Source organism: Perna viridis, chromosome 2 (assembly GCF_037379345.1).
Source record: "Perna viridis isolate PV_CMFRI_1.1 ecotype Kerala chromosome 2, ASM3737934v1, whole genome shotgun sequence".
Taxonomy (NCBI): domain Eukaryota; kingdom Metazoa; phylum Mollusca; class Bivalvia; order Mytilida; family Mytilidae; genus Perna; species Perna viridis.
The window spans coordinates 69,249,229-69,271,701 of NC_142446.1; the positions used below are offsets into that span (position 1 = coordinate 69,249,229).

Below are 22,473 nucleotides of genomic sequence, written 5' to 3' on the forward strand. Positions count from 1 at the left end.
TTTCCGTTAGAAATTTAAACTTTATAAATTTGAATTACAATAAATGCATGAAGTATAGGCAAAGATTTCATAGGAATATGTCAAGAATGAATATGCATGGTGAATATATTAAAGAGACAACAACCCCAACGGGATGAAAAATGTCAGCTCAAGGCCACCTATGGATCTTCAATAAACGATTAGGAAACCCTCACACCAGTGCAGGCTGCAGCTGGCCTCACAACAACATCATACACAGGTATATTATTGTATAGCGAAATAGTTGCCTCTATATACTCCAGCAACATAAAGTAAACTGAAAGTGAAACGCGGCGGGGTTAAAGTATTTTGTCGTGATCATGACTCTCCCCATATTAAAACTGGCCACTACATGTACGCATATACAATGATATCTACAATAGACTGAAAATCCTCGATTTCAACCAGTGTGTGTATAATATTCATATTCCGTATTTAAATTGCATAATTTAAGCAAACGAGCTTTAAATTGAAATTGGTCGATTAACTTACACACTAAACTAAAAAAAAATTATTCATTTAGCTTCTCAGAAAGATATTTCCTAATTGTTATCAGTCTGGAATTATTTGAAAGTAATTGTCTTCTAATGAACGAGGATAATGCAGTCATGTCGGTCACTGCCATGACAAGATTATTATTGACAGAAGTAATTTTAAAAGATGTTGTTTTTAAACATCCATTTGCTGATTATATTGTTTTCCTGTTTGTTTGTTGTATCATTTGAAATGTGTTGCATGCTTCTATCGATAATGTTTTTGCTCTCCATATGTCCCCTTCTTGCTGCTTGTGAGCACCTGATTGGGAAATAAAAGATGCTGATGTTTATGCTTTATATTAAACTGATAAGACAAAAATATCATGTAAATATTTTCAATTGTTTTTTTTTCTATTCAAATATTTAATTTCTATTGCTATGCACTCTCTATGTCAAATATTTTATCGCGGTCTACTCGATACGTATTGTGTTAAAAAACACTCTGAGATGACCCAACATGAAATATTTCCCACAATTCCAGTGCGCACCTGGAACTTCCGCTATGGAAGTGAAGAATCACATCAATACACATCACTTGCAATTCGTCAGTTAATTAGTCGATGAGCTAATCAGTAGGTAATTAATTAAACTGCATGGTCTAGTGAACGCGACTAACATATTAAACGTCTCATGCATGACTAAATAAATCCGGTTCTAAGCTTATAATCGGAACAATTTTCTTCAACTTGATTCAACTTTACAGACTAAAGTTTTGGGAGTCTTTCCTTGTTCCCAATGAGTAAATAAATAAGGAACTAAACAAAGTTGCATATTCACCTGGACCATTGCTATGAGACTAAGACAGCATACTATAGTTATTTTGTTGCTCTTTTTTAAAATTGCCCCCTCCTGTTGGATATGGAAAGAAATAACCCAATTTGGAACCACAAAAGGTCGAGCAAATCTGTGTTTTTTTAAGAATATTGCATGATTCTGAGATATTTTTTTCTTTAGGGTAATAGCCTGTATTTTGTAATTGGAGGTAAATTCGAGGTAACAAAATGATGGTACCATATGATATTAATTTATTTTAAATCGATGAAGTGTAAATGGTATTGTGACCAGTGTTTCTCCAGAGCTGTTTTAGAGAGGGAGGGAGATCCCCTACATACATGTGATAAAGTCATTCCTTCAAAACTGGAGATTTGTCATTTTTCTGTTGGAGATTTGGTTTGAAAACTGGAGGTTATTTATCGGCGTTTTTTTTTTTTCACGGCATAACAAGTCAAATATGTGCGAAACTTATGGAAAACCTTGTATTAAGTCTGTTTCCATGAGAAAGATGCTGTATACTCTATTTGAATAGTTGGAAAGACCTTTTTGATGGAGTAACACTTGGACATTTTAATGATTTTATTTCTTATTGACAATATTTACATAACAGAACAGCATAAATATCTTGATATTTAAAAGTGTCATTATTACTACATTTGTTTATATATTATAATAATTTTCATTTAAAAGTCACTACTTGCAATAGCTACTACTAATATGCATCAAAATGATTTCATTTCAAATTGTCATTACTGGCTTGGCACCACTTTTACAGTTGCCTGATTTTTAAATACATGATTAAGAACTAGGTTGTTCGCTGTCCCCTATGAACCAAGTTGCTTGTGAAATACTGCAACCAGTGATGTACTAATTATAAATCTCCAAGACTAAAAGACTTCAGTTAAAAGATGTACATGTTGCTGCAAAAGTTTACACCCAACCTCTTTGAGTAGCACTCCAGCTAAGAATCATGCAAAATGTGATTCATGGGTAAAAAGCCTACATATTTTTTATTTTTGATATTTTGTTTGAATTACCATAGAAACAGAAACTAACATTCAGTTTTTCATTACAACCTGTGTTCTTAGGAGATAAGAGTAATCAAGGGAACCAAGGTTATAGCGGTAATCAAAAGAATGTAATCCAGGGACAAAGACCAGACATGGAAAACAAATATACACAACAAAGAACATAAAGTAACTAAAATCATACATACAAAATAATAAAAATTTATATAGAATGTACTGTAGATTCCAAAATTAAGGGAGATAACTCTGTAAATGACACTGAAATACAATAGAATCTATTGGATTTTCAATATTGATTATCTCCTAAGAGCAGGCAGATTTGAATGAGTAATTACACATTTCATAGTATAGACCCATGAAACAACTCGATTACAAAAAGAAAAATATGTAGTTTTTTTGGGGGTGTATCACATTTTTTCAGATTTTGCATGATTCTTACCAAGACAGCTACTTAAATCACTGGCACAAGCTGGTTAGTCATTATTGAACTTTATAATAAACTCACTGATATTGCTTCATGGTTATAATATTTATATTTAGGTTCATTCATGCACATGAATTATGGTACATGTATGAGTCAACTGATTTACCGTCTTACAAAGAAGATGTACACTTTTGCACGGACTATATTCGTCATTGGTTACACATTCTTACACTTCATATATCAAGGATGTTGATTTACTATCAGTGTAGTCTTAAGTACTTTTTATTTAACTTGAAATACTGTGGACCTCAAAGATTTTTCTCCAGAAATTTCTGTGATTTAGTTATTAAGTGACCATGTGCCCTTTTCACATTCAAATGTACCCGTAAACATTTGCACATAAAATTTAAAGAAAGGCCAATTGAAATTTTGTATGTCATTACAAGATCATACAGTTGCTTGAATTTTCCACCCCTATTTCGACCCCCTCCCCCTACAAAAAGTGACTGTAGATCCTTGACATTTTTTTGCCATAATGAAAAAGAATAAAAAAAACATAATTTTCTATTCACTTCTATTTTTTGTTTTGTTTTTGAAAGTACCATTACTTGGTTCACTCACCATAGTAACAGGAGGATTATCTTAAGTTTTTGAAACACTGAGGTTGAGTTCATGTTGTGGGTAAAGGATATTTTAATTAAAATGACGTCTAAAAGTTTTAACCAAAATTTAAAAAAAGAAAAATCCCTACCTACCTACCCTGTTTTTCTCTATGATGTGACCGGAACAACACATTTTAATTTTTTTTTTATTTGGCCTTAGCCATACCAAGTTCTTGTACTAAAACCAATCAATAAACATGTATATATGGAACACCAAATTTGAGTTCATATTGAGGTTAATGGATATTTTAATTAATGAAAATGACGACTACAACTTTAAATGTAAAATAAAAAAAAAATCCCCCTTCCTACCAACCCAGTTTTTCTCTATGATGTGATCAAAACCACACGTTTTTTGTTTTCTTTGGCCTAAGCCATACCAACACCAATCAATAAACATGCATATTACTTAAAAAACACAGGCTTCAGAATTTATTTTATAAAATATGAAATTAAATATTATCTACAAAGAAGGCTTGATAAGTGAAATACTCTAAAAGAGACCTAAAAATAAAACAGCAGGATTTCCCAGGGATTTTCCCTATTTTTACCCATTAGTGTCATTCTGTATCTCATACGTATTTACTAATAAAGCTTTAAATGTACATTTGTATAGCTGGTAGTCGGAGTTCCCGTCAAATTATATCAACAAAAGTTTAATTACAGTTAATATAGATCTTGATGCGTTTGTATCATTTAGACAATTTCATGAACACATGTTCATGTACATTTGTATGCTCAAATTGACATTTATATCAACACACCATTTTTGTACATGTATGGTATTACATGTACCTTTAAAACAACTATACTTAAATATAATTTACTAATATAGTAAGAAGAAGAGAGTTTTTAAGAATTATGATTTTGCACAAATTATAAAAGGGAATTAAAACTAAATTGGGTTTAAAATCTCATTTTCAAAGCTCTGATTTTTTTGCTGATCCATGGACATGTGCTTTTTGCTAATCCAGATTTTACTTTTACAATTCTTTTTCGATAGTATAATTACATGTACTTCTTATTTTTCCGATTTCTATTGCCCTGTTGTCTCTTGTTTCTCAGTCTTGTCAGCTTTGATAATGTTATTTTTTCTAAAGCTACAAATGTACAAAAATATAGGTAATAGTGTCTTATATGCATTGTACATGCAGTGTCTAATAAAATGATATCCATATCATATTTTATATTTTGGTCATTTTTATGGTATAAGAAAGTATGATTAGTAACTAAATTACTCTTTCTAACAAACCTGATTTTCCTTTGCTTTAAGGTGGAATTTGCCTTTTTCAGATCCGGATTTACCCGTATGACGCTTTTTTTAAATGTATATTTACTTCTGATTTTCCAATTTTTGCTTTGTCTGTTGGCCTTGTTGATTCAGGTCTATTTTAAGGACCTACAGATTACAAGTTTCTAATATCTAGTCAAAAACAAGGTATACATGTAGTTGCCTTGGCCTCCATTTCAAGTGGAATTCGTTTCTGCCATTAACAATCATTTTGGTGAGTTAACAGTTGTAATTGTATAATTAATGTAAGGGTACTTTAAATGCCTATACTAAGCAAGACAGGTGTATGTAGTGGATCCCATGTCCGTCTGTCTGTTTGCTCATTGGTCCACTTAAATTTCTGGATGATAATCAAAGAAATGCCGATCCTAATCAATTTTTAACACTTAACTTCAGACCGTATACAACAAGTCATGTTAGATTATGGATTTTTCATGTTTGTTCCAGAGTTACTTACTCTGAAAAAGAGAATGCAAGAGTATTTATGATCACAAAATAAACTCAAATTTAAGAAAAGTCATAAATATTGAGTGCATGGTTTTGTTGAAGGAATTTTTAATCGGTGAAAGATGACCATAAGCACGAAGTAATATATATCAATTGTTAGATGCCTGATTGAGAGATAATATCTTACAGATGAGTTTTTATTTAGACAGGTTTTCTTTTGGTTTGTGATGCTAAAAGTTGGCCATTACACTGATTTCAGAAATTGAGAATATATTTTTTTTTGGGGTAAGGACCTTTGATCTTTGGTCAGGATGCCGTATCCTTTTTGCAGATATGATAGTATGTACAACTTGTATGAATATATGAACTCAAGTTTTGTCCCAAGTTGCAATTTATCAAACAGGATAACTTCACAGCTGTCGATTCTGATCCATCACTTCTTTTGTCCATTGATTAGATAGCTGGATTGATTTTGGGACTATGTGCTGTTTTCATTAGACGAAGGTTTTTGTTCTGGTCATTCCAAGTTGATTACTGGGATAAACCGTCATAGACAGGCTACGCTGATCCTATCTCCTTTCTCTGTATGTTCTATTAATATTTCACGTTAAATCACACTAGGCTACTAACGGTTTGATTGAGTTGGTCAGTGCAAGAGTGATCTCTATACTTTTTTGACAGCTTGATCAAGACAAGGGTGGAAGACTTTTGGTGAAAAAAATAACTTTTTATAATCAAACACAGCACGAGAAAAGTAGGGAAAATGTATGTGTAGAAGTTATAGCATTCTTACTGATCTTGACGTTTTTCAGCATCAGAAACTACATGTATTTCACTTGTGAATTTAGACCTACATTTTGCATGTATTTTAGGCTATTTAAATACTTTATTTTTAATTTTTACTACTGAACACAAAAGTAAATAACCTTGTTAGAACATGATTTCTACTCTTAAGTGAGTAAAAGAAACACAAATTATAAAAGATAAGTTATTTTCATTTTGGGTTATAGACCAAGCTATTCCTATTTAATCAATGCAGCAAAATTAAGGAAAAAGTTTTAAATTTAGTTAAATTCAGCAAAAAGATTTTAATGTTAACTCAAGTTATACAGGCTGACACAGTGTAACAATTAAACTGTAGATGTAGCTCTTTCAAATCATTTTAGGATCTTACTTGTACAAAAAAATTTCAAATAAATTGGCACAAGTACTGTTTTGCATTATAATAGGCATACTGTAGTACACTACATGTAGTTAAGAAGATGAAATATTAAAATCTGATCTTTGAGCTCATCTGAACTTTTACCTCATCAACTTAATAACCTTTAACCTTATTCATAAATATGAATCTTTTAATTTAATTTTCACAAGGAACCTATTACTCCTTAATTGATTTTTTTTTCAAATGTTTTACCAGAGTATATTGCCATTAGATAAAAAAAAATTAGTTCTTTGGATACTTATACTACATGAGTACATCGAGCAAGATTTTTGTTCGTTTTAGGGTTGTAATTATTGAACTTTCTTTTGAGTTACAAGTCAATGATATCTCATTCATGGGCTTATTTTCACTGTTTTATTTGAAACAAAACCATTTAAGAGAAATTGTTTGATCACAAATGAGACTTACAGCCTCATTAGTGATATAATGAAGTGTATAAGATTTACTATAAAATGGAAAGTCTTAAGGATTTTGCAGTCCAGTAAAGAGAAATTTGTTTGATAATATACATGCAGATCTGTAGTAAAATTGTCACAGTTGTGCAGAGTGACTCAAGTCTTGAACTAAATTGTCTACGTCTTTGTCAGTGATTGCTCGTTCTGTTTATTGAGTAAACAGTTTTCATATTGTCATTCTTATCATGAAATTAATCTTGTTAGGCAGTTCCATTGGGGATTATCCTACAAGTAAATTCAATTTTCCTATCTTGACAACATAGGAAAGACAGAATCTGTTGTACTTACTAAGAAACCTCAAAGGATACAGTTAGTTTAAGAAATCTGTGTCAAGAACTCTTCTTTGTGGAGGTTTGAAAAATGTTGATGCTGTCAACTTTCCTGGCTTTCTTTTAAATGGATTTGTTATATTTAATTTGTTTGGAACGGATTGCTTTTGCTATTTTTATTTAAAAGGTGAGTTATTTGAATATTTGGCTGAAAGAATACTTCAGTATTTTATATTTAATTGTGGTGTCACTTCAACAGTTTTTAACTGAATCCCCTCAGGGGAATCTGTTCAAATTGTTGCTTATCCAAGGTACATGAATGGAACCCTCAATTTTCTTACCTATGACCTTTGAAATTTCTTTGATTTGGGCTCTGGCCCTTCAGCCCCTTAAATCAATCTTTTATTGCGAACTTTTGATTTTGTTCAAGTAGATCATTGATTTGGTTGATTTTCTGATAGAATCTTGGTTCTCTTGATTACTCTTTGAAAACCTGAAAGAGTTCAGGGCCTTTCACTCGTGAAAGTAAACTTGTATCACTGCTCATTTGTGCTGAAGATTTTACTTGGTTAAGACCCCTTCCAGGTGAAAAAAAGCAGAGGATGCGTATCCTACCAGTGCACCTTGTCCATGCTCCCAGTTTTTAGTAGAGTCTGAGTTGCTCTTTACTTTCGTTGCTTTGTATGTATTATTTTGGTTATTTTATATTCTTTGTTGTGTGTGTGTCTGTTTCCCATGTCGGGTCTTTGTCCCTGAATTAGATTCTTTTGATTTCCGCTATAATCTTGGTTCCCTTGAGTACTCATTAACTTGTATATAATTAATCATTTTGTACATCAAAGTATGCAAGTTATCTTTGGTTTACAGTATACATGTATTTATATGAGTATCATCACTTTTCTTTGCTTGTCTTTTACACGAATGAATTATAGTATATCCTGGTCTGTCCATCTGTCTGTATGTATGACATCGACAATCACACAATATCTATAATTTTAATGAAACTAGGCTATTGTTTCTATTGATATGAGCTCCCTTTCTCAATATTAATTAATTTATAATGCAGTATGTTTACATTGATTGAAATTTATGTCTGAACTATTACCGTACATTGCAGAGTAAATTGTAGATGTACATGTACCTGTTGATGTATGTATATCTGCATTTACATGTATGGTACTTCTAAGAAAAAAATGACTGTTTGATTACTTTCTGATTTGATACTTGTAAAAGTCTTATACTGACAAATTATCTCCCCTTACAAAGTATAGAATTGAATATTTTACAAGGTTGCATGTACCTTGCTTAGCTTGTTACCTTTAATTTGATAAAGTATTGATGTTTTATTTATGAGTTAAGTATTATTCGTGGTATTATATGGTTTTATAGTTGGTATTTCATAACATTATTGTTTTTCCAATATGGTGGTTGCAAATCTGAGATACATGTAGGATACTTTGTGACTCATTGTTGAATTCAATGTTCTCTTGTAAGTAATACATGTACCATTACCATTTTTAGTGCATGTGGTCAGTAAAATGTTAGGCATAAAAAATGTAAATGTACATGTACTTACATGTAACAATAATCTGTAGAAGTTTGTTTATATTGGGCTTCAACCATATCACAGTGAGTGTTACCTGATCTGGTTTCAAGCTAGGACTGGAAAATCTTAGATTTTGGACCTCAACTGCACCTCAGTGTTGTCTTGTCTAGCAAAATGCTTGATTGTGTCTAGGGGATAGGAAATTTTTGAATGACATATTTATTGCAGGGTAGAAAATACTTCAAAAACTGATTAAATAGTATTTTTATTTTGTAATATCTTAGAGATCTTGAACTTTTCAAGAAATGCATGAGATTTTTTTCCCTCAACCAAACATTATAAATAAGAATCCACAATACAATGCAGCAGAAAGAAACATAACAGGTTAAGCACAGGCACAGGTATTCTTCAGTTGATACATTGTATGTGTTTGAATTATACATCCTCCCGAAAAAAAGAAGAAATCTACTGTCCTCAGTAAGTTGAAATTCATTACATGAGGAATCATGTCTTTGAAGACCTATGGAGCCATTAAGGCTTTATGCAAGTAGCATGTTCTCGATAAAATAATGCAGTATAAGGGCACTTGATATAAATGTGTTCTCCAGGTCTCCAGGGTAGAGACTGATAAAATGTTCACTTCCATGAGGGGGGATTTCTCTTGAAAATTTGTGTAATGCTGCTTTAGTTTTGTCAAGTGGTAATATTGATGACTAGCTGCATTCATCATGTGTTTGCCATTATTTTTTGCCTTAAGGCATGGCAAATGGGTTCACTGGGCAAGTGACAATATTTCCAACACTATCTGTTTTGTCATCTTGTATTTAGCTCTCTCCTCCTGAAATGTATATAAGGAACTTGAAGGAATAATTTCTCAATTTGTTAATTTGTGAAGCATTCAGCATGTTTAAAGTATGATGTATCTCTCGACAGGTCCTCAGAGAATTGCAGCCTGCAATCTGTTTATATTGAATCTTTATCTGTTCAATTCAGCAGAACTTTAGTTTCTCTATTTCTCATGGATGAATGCAAAAAGATGAAATTTGCACATTTCTATCTGTGATTCCTGATAACTTTGAACCATTTATCAAAACTGATGTCAATAATTTGCCTTTTATTTATGGGATAATGTATCACTATTGGAAAAGTTACACTATTAATGTTGACTTGTTTTGCTTTGGAATATTTCATTTTCCCTTCGACAAATTATACAAGCTGTTTGTTGAAGTTCACAATTAGTAAATCTCAATTTATTGACCAAACTTGTACAATTGGATAGTGTAAACAATTAGTGCCAGTTTGATCGGTTATCAAATAACCACAAAGTCGCAATGAAGTTTTAATTATCGCCAGGAGAAAGTGTCCCCATTGTATTCATGTGTTGCTGAAAAACCTGTCAACTGCTTATGAGATTGGCTTGTTATATTGCAATCTCTGTGAACTTTATTGTAGTATTCATTAAGTACAGGGACACTTAGTGACGATATTACTTTTCTAATGGAACTATTTGTTGGCCGGACATTGGACATTTGGTTTTTGGTCAGATCAATGAGAGACACTATCATTTTTGACAGAGTGTAACTTTACTGTGTTGGAATAATTCTTATAATTCTTTCTCTTGTTTATATTGGATTTTGGTAAGTCTGTTATTAATGAGGTTGCCATTGTCTTCTGGTTTTGATGGTATTGGACTGGTTGTGTTTTAATTGTTTGTTCCTAAGCACAGAATAGCTCCATTTTCTTCTTGATGGTACAAATTTGTGTCTAAAGGAAGATAAAGGTGTCTTAAAGATGATTTGATGAAGTTAAAAGTTAGTAGAGATACTAGTAGTGATTTTTTTATGGTAGGAGTGGATGTTAACTTCCCCTTGTTCAACTGTTAGGACAGGGGTACATGGATTATTTTGCTGTATCTCCTCCTGAGCTACAGCTTTAAAAAATTGCGCGATGTTATTAACAGGCAATGGAGGTATGTACTGATTCAAAGATTATTGTTTTTAATTTGTTTCAAAAATTAAGGACAGTTGGACATTTCAATTTCAATATTCAATTAGGTCACATGGTTTTTTTTTTATAGCACTTGATTTCCTAATGCTGTGTTTTTGGAGTTATTTTATGTTAATGGTCTAATGCTGTGTTTTTAGAGTTATTTTATGTTAATGGTCTAATGCTGTGTTTTTGGAGTTATTTTATGTTAATTTCCTAATGTTGTGTTTTTGGAGTTATTTTATGTTAATTTCCTAATGCTGTGTTTTTGGAGTTATTTTATGTTAATGGTCTAATGCTGTGTTTTTGGAGTTATTTTATGTTAATGGTGACCAGTATTTATGAACAAAATATGGGGATGACTTTCTTTTTAGTTAAAAATCTGATAAAAGATGCTGTAAAGGTGTGCTAAGATATATTTTGAATTAAGCATCACATAAAAAAGCCTGAATAGTATGATTTACCTAGGTTGATTGCTCAGGAGAAGCCAGAATAGTAGAAGTTGCCTTGTCTTATTGCTTAGCAGAAACCAGAATAGTTGGAGTTTACTAGGTTTATTGCTCAGGAGAACCCAGAATAGTAGGAGTTGCCTAGGTTAATTGCCAAGGAAATGCTAGAATAGTAGGAGTTGCCTAGGTGTTTTGCCCTAGAGAAGCCAGGATAGTATGAGTTGCCTAGGTTCATTGCTCATGAAAAGCCAGAATATTAGGAGTTGTGGAGGGTAGTGTGTTTTTTTACGTGTTTGTCCGTCTTGTCTATCAGTTCTCCATAACTACTGAATAGAATTTCATGAAACTTTGCACAATGTATGTAGTAAAGAAACAATTTGTAGTTGTGCATATAAGCAGGAAAAGTTTTGCTCAAATACTACACAAAAACAACAAAATTTGTTGATAATATCTTCATGTGTTTGGTCTTATATTGCACTGTATCATTACCTGTCATAGGTAATGACACAGTGCAATATAAGATACATAGTATGTATTATTGAACCAAAAGTAGCATTATGCAACTTACAGTACTACCTTGTTTAGTTGCCTTTAGTTGTAGTGGACTAAGTCAAAACTTTCATCTTCCATGTAAGGAAATTCAGTAAAAGACTTAAGTGTCAGTATCTGTAAGAATTAGGCAGTGGGTGAAACATGGTATATAAAAAAACCACCATTTTTATAATTTAATGTGACTATTTTCACCATCAGAATCAAGGAAAACAGACAAGATTTTTCATATCATGCTGGACCATTGAGTTACAATTTCATTTAAATGCAATGAAAATGAACATTTCAAGGGCAGATAACTCTCAAAAACCTCATTTTTCTAACATTCTATTGAAAAATTTCTGAACAAAGCCAGTGATGCAGAAATCGAATAATGGTCTTTTCAAATAAAGTATCCTTGAGTGGTATTACATTGTCAGCGGTCCTTTTCACAAAAAATCGTATGTGTAAAATTAGTTGTAAGTTATGATGTCATAATAGAGTTAAGTATTATGACATCACAACTTATGACTACTTTTTCTCCTACAATTTTTTGTGAAAAGGGCTGCAGATCGGTGGGGTTTTGACTTGCATGTTCCTGATTTTTCCAATTTTGCCTGATTCTTACAAAAACTTAAACTTTTAAAAGTTACTGTTGGTCCCTGGAAACCTGTAGACTAACTTGTTTAAACCTACTGGGGTGTCAGTCCTTATGGATTTATGGTATGTACTCTAAACATATTGTGCTGAGCCCAGTAACAATTTAAGAGGGGCTAAAAAGATGTTTGTCTTCTAGAATTGAAAAAGAAATAGATGTCTTTTTTGCATGAAATCTTGATTATCTACAAATTTTACCTCAATATTTTGTTGCTAAATAACTGTGCCCGAGTTATTTTCTAGACTTTTCATTCTCACAAATACACCACTTTCTTCAAATGCAATTAAAATACTTAGTAAGTACTTTGCTGAACTAATTATACTTTCAATTACAAAAACATGCTAAAAAGTTTGCATTCCCTGAATAGTTATTGAATTTATATTTTCAAACATTCACACTAATCCCAGATCTTAATGAAGATTTCTGTGGCAGACAGTCCTTCAGTAATGAGTGATTACGATAATCTCTCTAATCTTAATGATAAAATTAAAAATTTAAACATGAGGGCTTAAGCCAGCATGTTAAAATCTTGATTTTACCATAGAGAGTGGAGAAATAACTTAAATCTAGAATAGAAATTGACTTCTCTCATGAAATCTGTAGAAAAGTTAGAAAAATGTAAACTTGGGGAAAACTGTTACATAAATGAAATCACTGCCTGGTTGTTAAAAAGTCACACACATTTTTAATCACTGGCTTAGAATCTGAGAAAATATGTTAATAACCGTTATGTATGTGGTTTTCTTTTTTCATTGAAAATGTCTGTCTCTGATGAAGAAGTTCTGTTTGATGAGGTTTATGATTTACATGTGTTTTTTTTTTCAGAACTAAATGAAAATGTCTGATGAAGAAGTCCTGTTTGATGAGGATTATGATTTACATGTGTTTTTTTTTATATTTCAGAATTAAGTGAAAATGTCTGTTTCTGATGAAGAAGTCCTGTTTGATGAGGTTTATGATTTACATGAGACCATAGGGAAGTAAGTACATGTACACATGAGAAAAAAACCCTTGAAACTTGAGAGTCATATTTTTGCCAAAAATTTATCGTGTGCTCTTATGGTTTTTGGTATATCATGCTTCCAACATCTTTCCTTGTTTTTAATCTGGACTAGTATATAGAATATCCTACCTTGAAAAATTCAAAACTGTTTAGATAGACAGTAACAGTGCGCTAACTTGACATAAACTGATATATGGAAAATTCAAGGCAGTGCTGAGCATTTATATCAGTCTGAGCCGAATTCTTACATCAAAGTTTTGTCAAGTCACTTCACTCTTCAAATTAAAACAAAAATTGTGTTTTAAGCAAGAAAAACATTGTTTATTTTAAATCAGCAACATCCTTTCAACTTCAAAACAAAGTAATGTTTGTGATGGTATAACAGAAAGTTATATTCAGTCAGGGACCGTGTATCACTTGCAAATATACCATCAATGCATTTTGACTGCTCAAATAGAACGGTTGCATATATAAAATGGATTTATGGTTTATGTTACCATTAGTTTTGATACTCTCAGGCTTGTAGTAATGTTGACTTCAGAAAACTTTGCTGAGGAATAGAATCATCTCAGTCAGCATCGGTTGATTTTTAAAATACAGCTTCAACTAAGAGTCATGCAGAGAATGATAAGTCCATAATTTTTGTCAATTTTCATAATATTTTTGTATCCAGTTTGACCCATAATTAATGTACATATAAGAACTAAATGAATAAAGAAGAAGGGCAGGAAAATGGAGAAAAAATGACTGGATGTATAGTGAAATGCAGTAAACAAAAATTGTGAGAAGTGTTTTTTTTTTTTACGTAATCCAACTAAACTGATTTGACTCATTTCATAATTTTCCCAACAAATTTTTTTTTTTTTTTTTTGTCAAGAAAGATTTCAGGTTGTTAAAGTTGTTGACAAAATTTTGGACTTATCACAAATTTTCCTTATTTGCAGGATTCTTAGGTGAGCCTGTACTTAATCCTTACATGCTGCTTGATGTTGTATAATTACTGGGTATTTCTATTGCTTTCCCTCTGGCTTCCTATCAATTTGTTTTCAATCAGGCAACATTAAAACAAGATTAAAACCTGGTATGCTTAGTTTAAGCTGGAGGATTCTTTTACAATAGAAACAATTTACAATCATAAAAATATGAAAATAGATTTGACATTTGCAAAGCTTCAGATGATAAATTTGTCAAAAATTGGATATTTTTTTTCTCATCAGTTCTCATTAGTAGCACCTCTTATGTTTTATGGGTTATCTAATCATGGTCATTGATAATGTTGAGCAGGCACAGGTTCAGCTTTTTTAGGTAATGTTGGCAAAAAATATACTGAAGCATCAAAATTGATGGACAATTAAGAGGATCCAAATCCTGGTGTACATGGCCAATTCCACAAAACAGAAAACCAGGATGATTTACATACTGCTCAATGTAGAGAACAGAATAAAATACAATTACATTTGAAAACCAGTCTTCCCGAAAGTTAAACATTTTTGCCAGTCCTTTGGTACAGCAGATCTTAAAATCTGCCTAACCAAAATAGTTTCAGTTGGACCGCATTTGGGAAGTTTTCTGTATCTTAAGCGTTTCTGGTTCTGTATTACTATTTTGTAAGTAGGTGGCAATTAGGTTTTGTCAAAGCCTTGAAAAATTGATTAGATGTGCCAATTTTTTGTTAATCCGCAATGAATTTTATTGAATTTCTAGTGGTTGTAATCAAGTAAAAGGCTGATACATGTTAAATCTTCAGAATTTTCCTAACATTTTTTGGATGAATATTTATCAACTTTCTACTGTTGGTCCATTGGTCCTGCACAAATTCCAAACCCACCGGTCCTAAGCATAATTTACCTGCCTAGTCCAGTGTTCCGGAACATTTCAGGAAGACTGAAAAACTGAAGATAAGGAAAACAACATAGCACACAAAAAACTAAAGCACTAGCAATAACTGAGGGATCAGGTGTTCTGGAAGGGTAAGCATGTTCTGCTGATCCATGCATTGCAGAAAAGTAAAATTCAGTATGTGTCAAGTTGTATTGGATTTGAGTATGTAGAAATCTTGCATCAAGTCCTTCTCAGCAAATATGTTAATTGAAGCAGTAAGTTAAATGCTTTGACAGTCTCCTTATATGTATATAGACCACCAAAACATTAAGGACCACATGAATTTTAATAAGGTAAACTTGAGTGTTTTTGAAGCTGTAGCTATGTTAAAGACAATTGTTTTTTTTTTTGTTAGCAATCACTTGTACATGTATATGATTATAATTACTTAGTTTTAGCTGAAGCCAACTTGCTAGCTCATTCAAAAAAAATTTGATTAGGTTAAGGCGATTTTGGCTCAGTAAGAATATTGTCTGATTAACTAGATTGTTTTATGTACATGTACTAGTACAGGTATATCATTTTACACAAATTAAGAAAACATTTCTTTGATATTTCATACAAAACAGAGCTCAATAAGGCATGGAGTGAAAATTGTGATTTTCTTGTAACCTTGAATTTCCTTAATGGATCTACTTTAAAGATTTGTGTATACCACCCATGCTTATACTCAAACCATATTATGGTCCACGCCATGCTTATACTCAAACCATATTATGGTCCACGTCATGCTTATACTCAAACCATACTATGGTCCTATTCAATATGTTTTGATTTAAAAGTTCTTACCAGAATGGTCAAGCACATTGTAATAGTCATGTTTTCATATTTAAGGAATACAAGCCATTTTAGCAAGTTTTTTTTAAAGGGATGCAACCCACCAACACCTGACAGCCTGGTTGGTGGTCTCATTGGGGAAGAAAAAACAGTAAAATTTTTCTTGGATACTTAAATTATTTTCACTTCGATAAGAATCTGAATGGTTTGAAATATGTTATTTACATGCATTCAAGTACATACCATGGATCTAATAAATTGAATATTTGATTTTTAAGTCTACTGCTCTCTATTGCTCCAAATTGACAGTAAACCAGTCTGTTGGATGACAAATTTATAGAAAGTTACTCCCCTTTGCTTGAAATCTTTAAAAAAAAAACAAAGCCAAAGTCGGAATATAAAAAAGTACTATTGCTTGATATTTGCATGAACTTAGGAAATAAATCTCCATCAAACCTCTGGATAAGTGATGAATTCAAATTTTCTGCCATGGTAATTTGGTCATTTTATGGTTTTAACTGGTAGTTTCATTCAGGTACATGTATATAGGATAATCACTGATATGAAATTCTAATTATTCTGCATAATTATCCATTTACTTGTTATCTTACAGACAGTCAGACATTCTAATAGTTACCATACAGCTATAATGGGCAATATTTACATTTAACCAAAGTACGTTTCTGATAAACTTATTATTCCTTCTCGATACTAATTCGGTATTACAATAATTTACTTTAAGTCATAACAGTTATTGGAAAAAATTAATTTGCACTTACTCAATAAAGTAGATTGATTGTATGGAAAATAAAATTAAGCATTTATTGATGCAGTTTCATACCTAAATATTATTTTATTTGTCTATAATTGGTTAGGTAATTGATCATATTTATGCACCGTCATGACCGTATAGCGATGTAACTATAATGTAAATAGATTCAATCTATAGCTATTTGGTTTAATTAATTGATTTCTAGAATAAGAAAACTTATCTTTTTAGATAACAAAAAACTTCTTCATTATCCATGCAGTTTCTCTTGTATTACTCAGCAATGAATTTTTGTAATTGACATTCGTCAGGCAGTATTTGCGAACAGAATTTTTGCACATTGGATTTTTGTGGAAGTCTTTAAGGTTTCTATCTTTAAGTCATCTTGGAGTGTTTTGTTGGTATTCTGAAATATTGTCATTATCATGAATGTCCCACATTGTTATATATTTAGATAAAAATACAAATCTTCTGCATCTGTGTTGTACCGGCTGAATTTTCATGCACCCATAACAAAAAAAACCCCCAAAATTGCTGAATGGTTGACTAGGAGATGTGATGGCCATGGAGGAGTAGTCATGGGAACCAAGATTCAAGTGGAAATCAAAAAGAATTTAATCCAAGTATAAAGATTAGACAGGTAAAACAGACACAAACAACAAAGAATATGAAATAACTTAATAAAACATGGAAAGAAACCAAAATAACTGGGCTCCACTAAACACTTTGAGCATGGACCAGATGCACCAGTAGGGGAAGCGTCATTTGAGGAATGATGTAGATAGTTTTATGGAATAAAAGACTTGAGTTTGTACTCTGTCTGTGTCTACCATCTCCATTGCTCCATAATAGTTTTCTTAACTTTTCTTGCCATCTTAAAAACTTTGGCTTATCTCCCCTTTTACCTTCATATTTTACATAGCTATGCTGTTTTTTATGCATACAAATTTATTTTCTGAGTACACTGTTTTTGAATAACAATACTGTTAGTGATTATTAGATTTAAGAATAAATTTGTATTTTTTAATGAAAAACAAAAAATCTTTACATGACTGTGTAGTCATTCTTTAAGTCATTCCCAGCAAGTCTCATTGTTTACTTAGAGTAGAAATAACAGATGTTTTAAGCAAACTTCCACCTCTGTCAAAGGAAGTCATAATTCTTTGTTTACACTGGCTGTATTGATCCATATGTCAAAGTGAAAGTAGAAAAGAAAACATTCCTTGATTTAATCTCAGTGTAATAGGAGGTTAATCTAAATAAACTATAAAAACAGTACAATCTACATTGTGAAAGTGAAGTAATTTGCAAATAAATTGAATATTTCTTTTGAGATGATTTGTTAGTAAATTAATCAGCAATTGTGGGGGTTTAGTTTAAATATTTGAACATTTTATTTTGTGATTTGTGAGTCAAGAACTGTAAATTTAAAATCAATTGAATTTCAAATTTGTCAAACAAAGGGAGATAATTCTTAAACAAAGGGAGATAAGGTTCAGTTGATTTGACTTTTATAGTAGGATATTTGTAACTTGAAAATAATTCAACCAGTTTTTTCTATCAAAATATTTGTGTTATTCGTATACAGAGTACCAGTATTTAAAATGAAATCATGAATTGTGTATAAAAACAGCAGACTTCATAATGAATTCATCTGTGTAGCAAGCATTCAGTGCTTAAACTATATGTGTGGTTATAGATTTTTTCAGGGCTTTGTGAAAAACCCATTGATTTTGAAATAGTTTCTTATAAGGATTATTTAAATAACATTGTTCATTTGTTGGGAAAGTTTAAAAATTCCACAATTTGCTACAGTCAGTGAAAAATTTAGTAGTGTTTTACTATGAAACTCAAAAAGTTTCAAGATGACCGCTTCACTTCATTTGGGAGTACACCCTGCAGTTGTACTGAGAACCTGCGACAATGCATTGGGTAGGTTTTAAATTCTTTTTGGCTAGATTTCTCTTAAGTTTAAAAAAAAATGCCAAATAAAATCTAATGCCTTTATGGTACATGTACATTGCACTGAGTTAATTTTTTGATTTTTTTTTTCTGATTTCACAATACCTCCTGCAGACAAAATTTGGGGGGTATAGGAATTTTCCTGTCTGTGTTTTTGTGCATTTGGCCACACATCTTGTAAGTACAATTTCCCTGCTCATTTGATTTTGATGAAAATTTTATATTTTTTTAATGTAAATGTATCTATCCCTGTTCCGTTACCTCACCATGAAGTACAGCAAAACTGTTCGTTTAGATCTATTTTGGTTTACACAGGTTCCAAATACATTTCAACTAATATGAACTTAGAAAATATCAGGACAGTATTGTTCAGAGTTCAGTTTAGCTAGATTTCAATGCAAGTAATAATGCCTGAATGGGAGCTAAGAGGTTAGAAAAGTAAAAAAATAAATGGTAAAATGTCAAAGATCCAATAATCTATGTAGTCCCCCAAAAATATAAAAAAACTGATATTCTATGCAGTCCCCTGAAAACTAAAGATCTAATATTCTGTATCGTTATCAAACAATTTTGCAAGATGGTGAAAAAAGGGGATTCTTGTTCAGGAGTTTTCTCCAATTTTGCCATTGAGCACTGGTGCCACAGAGCAGAAGACCATCATGACAATTTTTGTGAGCAAAATTCCTACTATTTTTAGCTTGTTTTAATGTCCTTCAGGAAAATTTGTCCCCATAGTCTAATGTCAATTCAATATCAAAAGGGCTTTTGTTTACCTAGGACTCTAACTGCCTAACCCAATGATTATGACATGTTCGATACTTACCATTATGCCTGTCTGTCTGTCTGTCTATCTGGCCTCACATCTTGTAACTGCAACTCAGCTTAAACTATTTGACAGCTCAATTCACTATTAAGAGGGTATAAACTTACTTTGCAGTCTAATCCAAAGTTTTTATTTCCTTTTTGATACTTCCCAGTACCAATGTATCAAGTGTTGTAGCATTCATTGACAATGTTGATAGGTATTAAAGCATTGGTTGACCATTAGTTGTACTAAACCTTTAATATGGAATACTAGTATTGTGAAAAAGTATGCTTTATGAGTTATTGCCCTTTAAATTGGTCTTTATTGCTTTGCTCTATGAGTTATTGCTCTTTGACAAGTTATTTATGGGTACATTTTGTGAGTTATTGCCCCTAGGTTGGGTCTGTTATCTTCTTTAGCACTTTCTGGCTTATCTATCTCTCAAATGTATCATTACAACACCATTTAATAGAAATATTTTAAACTGGTACCTATGTTTAGGAACGCAGATAGAAACTGACATGCTATTTTTTTTTCTCCTGGGGTTACATATATGGTAGTGTTCAATAGTTAATCAAGTTTGGGGTCAATCTCAGGGGTCATTTATTAGTACTGAATGATAGTTATACTAATAGTTGATCGATACCTAATAACAGGTATTTACATTTTAGTTCATTGAATTGTTTAAGATGAGTTATGATCAGTGTTGCAGTGAGTTGGCTTGCTCGTTACAGTGTTTCATTCCCTTGAGAAGTCTGTAGATGACTACAGCCTAGCATAAATTGGAAAAATGGACATTATATAATTATGTTTATATTTGTTAATCGGGACCAAGTTAGATCTCATGATAAAGTAAGAGGTGTTAATTAAATCTACTTGTACATAGGGTACAGGTAGACAGAGGCCTTGATGTAATACCTGGCAGCTACTCTAGACTTCGGACACTACTTTGATGTACTATTAAGTCCTATTTTTCATGTTCACTTTTTCTCTCTTGTCAGTTATGTATATTTGCTCATGTCTACATGCATTCTTCCGGATTGGTTAAACAAACATTTTGAGAGAAAAGTAATATGTACTTCATCAATTTCTTGGTGATATGGATTCTGGATATAATAAATATGAGCTTTGGAATATACATTGTATGATATATAAACTGATTATGGACTTGCATGCATGGAATTGGGAAATATAATGTTTTCCTAGTTCAGAAAGGGCTACAGAGCAACGAAAAGTTTAAATTACATTAGTGATGGATTTGAAGATTTTCTTTCCAGGCCTAAGAGGACTGTTGTGCTTTGCTAATTGTTAAAATAGAACATTTATGTGCATGGAATTATAAGTAACTGTGACATACATTGGAAACTTATGCTGTGTTTTACTTACTACATGTAGGATATACATGTACATTATACAAGTACATGTATCATGAAATAATGTCTTGTTTTGATTGTCGGATAGATGTTTTGGATTTTAAGCGACCACCCTTACCTTGTAAATGTTCCCAACATTTGCAGGGTACTCTTGGGTAAGAAATGAAGGCAGTCTTGTTTTGGTGGGTATATATTAATCACCCTGTATATCTGTCTGTTCTTCATTCTTTCCATCTACTGTGGGATTCTGTCAAGAAGAGTCACACAACTCCTCCTAAACCACAGATTTTTATGAAACTAGATGTAGATGTGCATGAAAGTAGGTAATTTTTGTCGGATCCCTGCAAGGGAAATAACCATGATGTATGGGTTTTACATGTGCATGCTTATATCTCTTAAGCAAAACTCCTTTTAAACCCTTTAATGGATTTTAATGATTGATCAAACTTTAAAGGAAGGTGATGTATCAATAATCATATGAAAATGTGCATGGAAGTTGATATGAAATGTAATTGTTGTTGAATCCGTGAAAGAGGAAATGGTAAAATGAACAGTTTTTTATGTTCACACCTTGTAAGCTGAACTCAAAACCAGATTTTATATTTGATTTAGATGTTCATGAGATAAAGTAGTAGTTGTGAGATAGTTCAAGTTGAGGGAATTTAGTCCTTATCTCCAGGTTTTGAGAATGGAATCACACTTACCGGTAATCTCAGATGTTTTTGCTGAAGCAAAAAAAGCTTTTTCCTCACATTTTGGGTGGTCACTGATATCTAGATGAATTATACAGTAAAGGTTTAACAAGAAAATTCAGTGAAAGAATTCATGTGAATCTATGGAATTAAGTTAGACACTGGACATTAAGATTTTATGAATGGAAAATATAATTTCAAGAATCGGTATGGAAAGGAAACTTGATTATTACATGTTTAATGAATGAATATAATAAATTGCTTTATTCTATACAATATTTAGCAGATTTTGATAGTTTTTGTTGTTTTTATATTTGAAAAGGGGGGCATACGCTATTACGCTCTCACCTGGACCCTCCTCTGTGACCCCTTTTAATTGACACTTTTTTGTGGACTTCTGATTTTCTTTAAGCAGACCTTTTATAATGTTCAGGACTCATTTTTGAAGTTAATTTGAACCTTATATTGATACTGAATTACTTCATACAACCGGTATGTTTTTATACTGTGTATAATTTATACAACACATACCGGTATGTATGTTTTCATACTGTGTATAATTTATACAACACATACCGGTATGTATGTTTTCATACTGTGTATAATTTATACAACACATACCGGTATGTATGTTTTCATACTGTGTATAACTTATACAACACATACCGGTATGTATGTTTTCATACTGTGTATAACTTATACAACACATACCGGTATGTATGTTTTTATACTGTGTATAACTTATACAACACATACCGGTATGTATGTTTTCATACTGTGTATAACTTATACAACACATACCGGTATGTATGTTTTCATACTGTGTATAACTTATACAACACATACCGGTATGTATGTTTTCATACTGTGTATAACTTATACAACACATACCGGTATGTATGTTTTATATACTATTTT

At 31.9% G+C, this 22,473-nt stretch overlaps 1 protein-coding gene across 15 annotated transcripts in view; it reads left to right on the forward strand.

Annotated features, from left to right (window-relative positions):
- Positions 1-1,041: 1,041 nt before the first annotated feature.
- The window catches only part of LOC148626695 (peripheral plasma membrane protein CASK-like), a 175,723-nt gene continuing 154,291 nt past the window's right edge, over positions 1,042-22,473 (forward strand). For 14 of the 15 annotated variants that reach the window (XM_088570892.1, XM_088570888.1, XM_088570885.1 and 11 more), the window contains exons 1-2: positions 1,042-1,126; positions 13,197-13,273. In XM_088570892.1, the coding sequence (XP_088427018.1) occupies positions 13,209-13,273 (65 nt within the window). In that variant the 5' untranslated portion in view covers positions 1,042-1,126; positions 13,197-13,208. Of the gene's footprint in view, positions 1,131-13,196; positions 13,274-22,473 lie in introns of all 15 variants that reach the window. The other variant, XM_088570886.1, reaches the window with a different exon arrangement.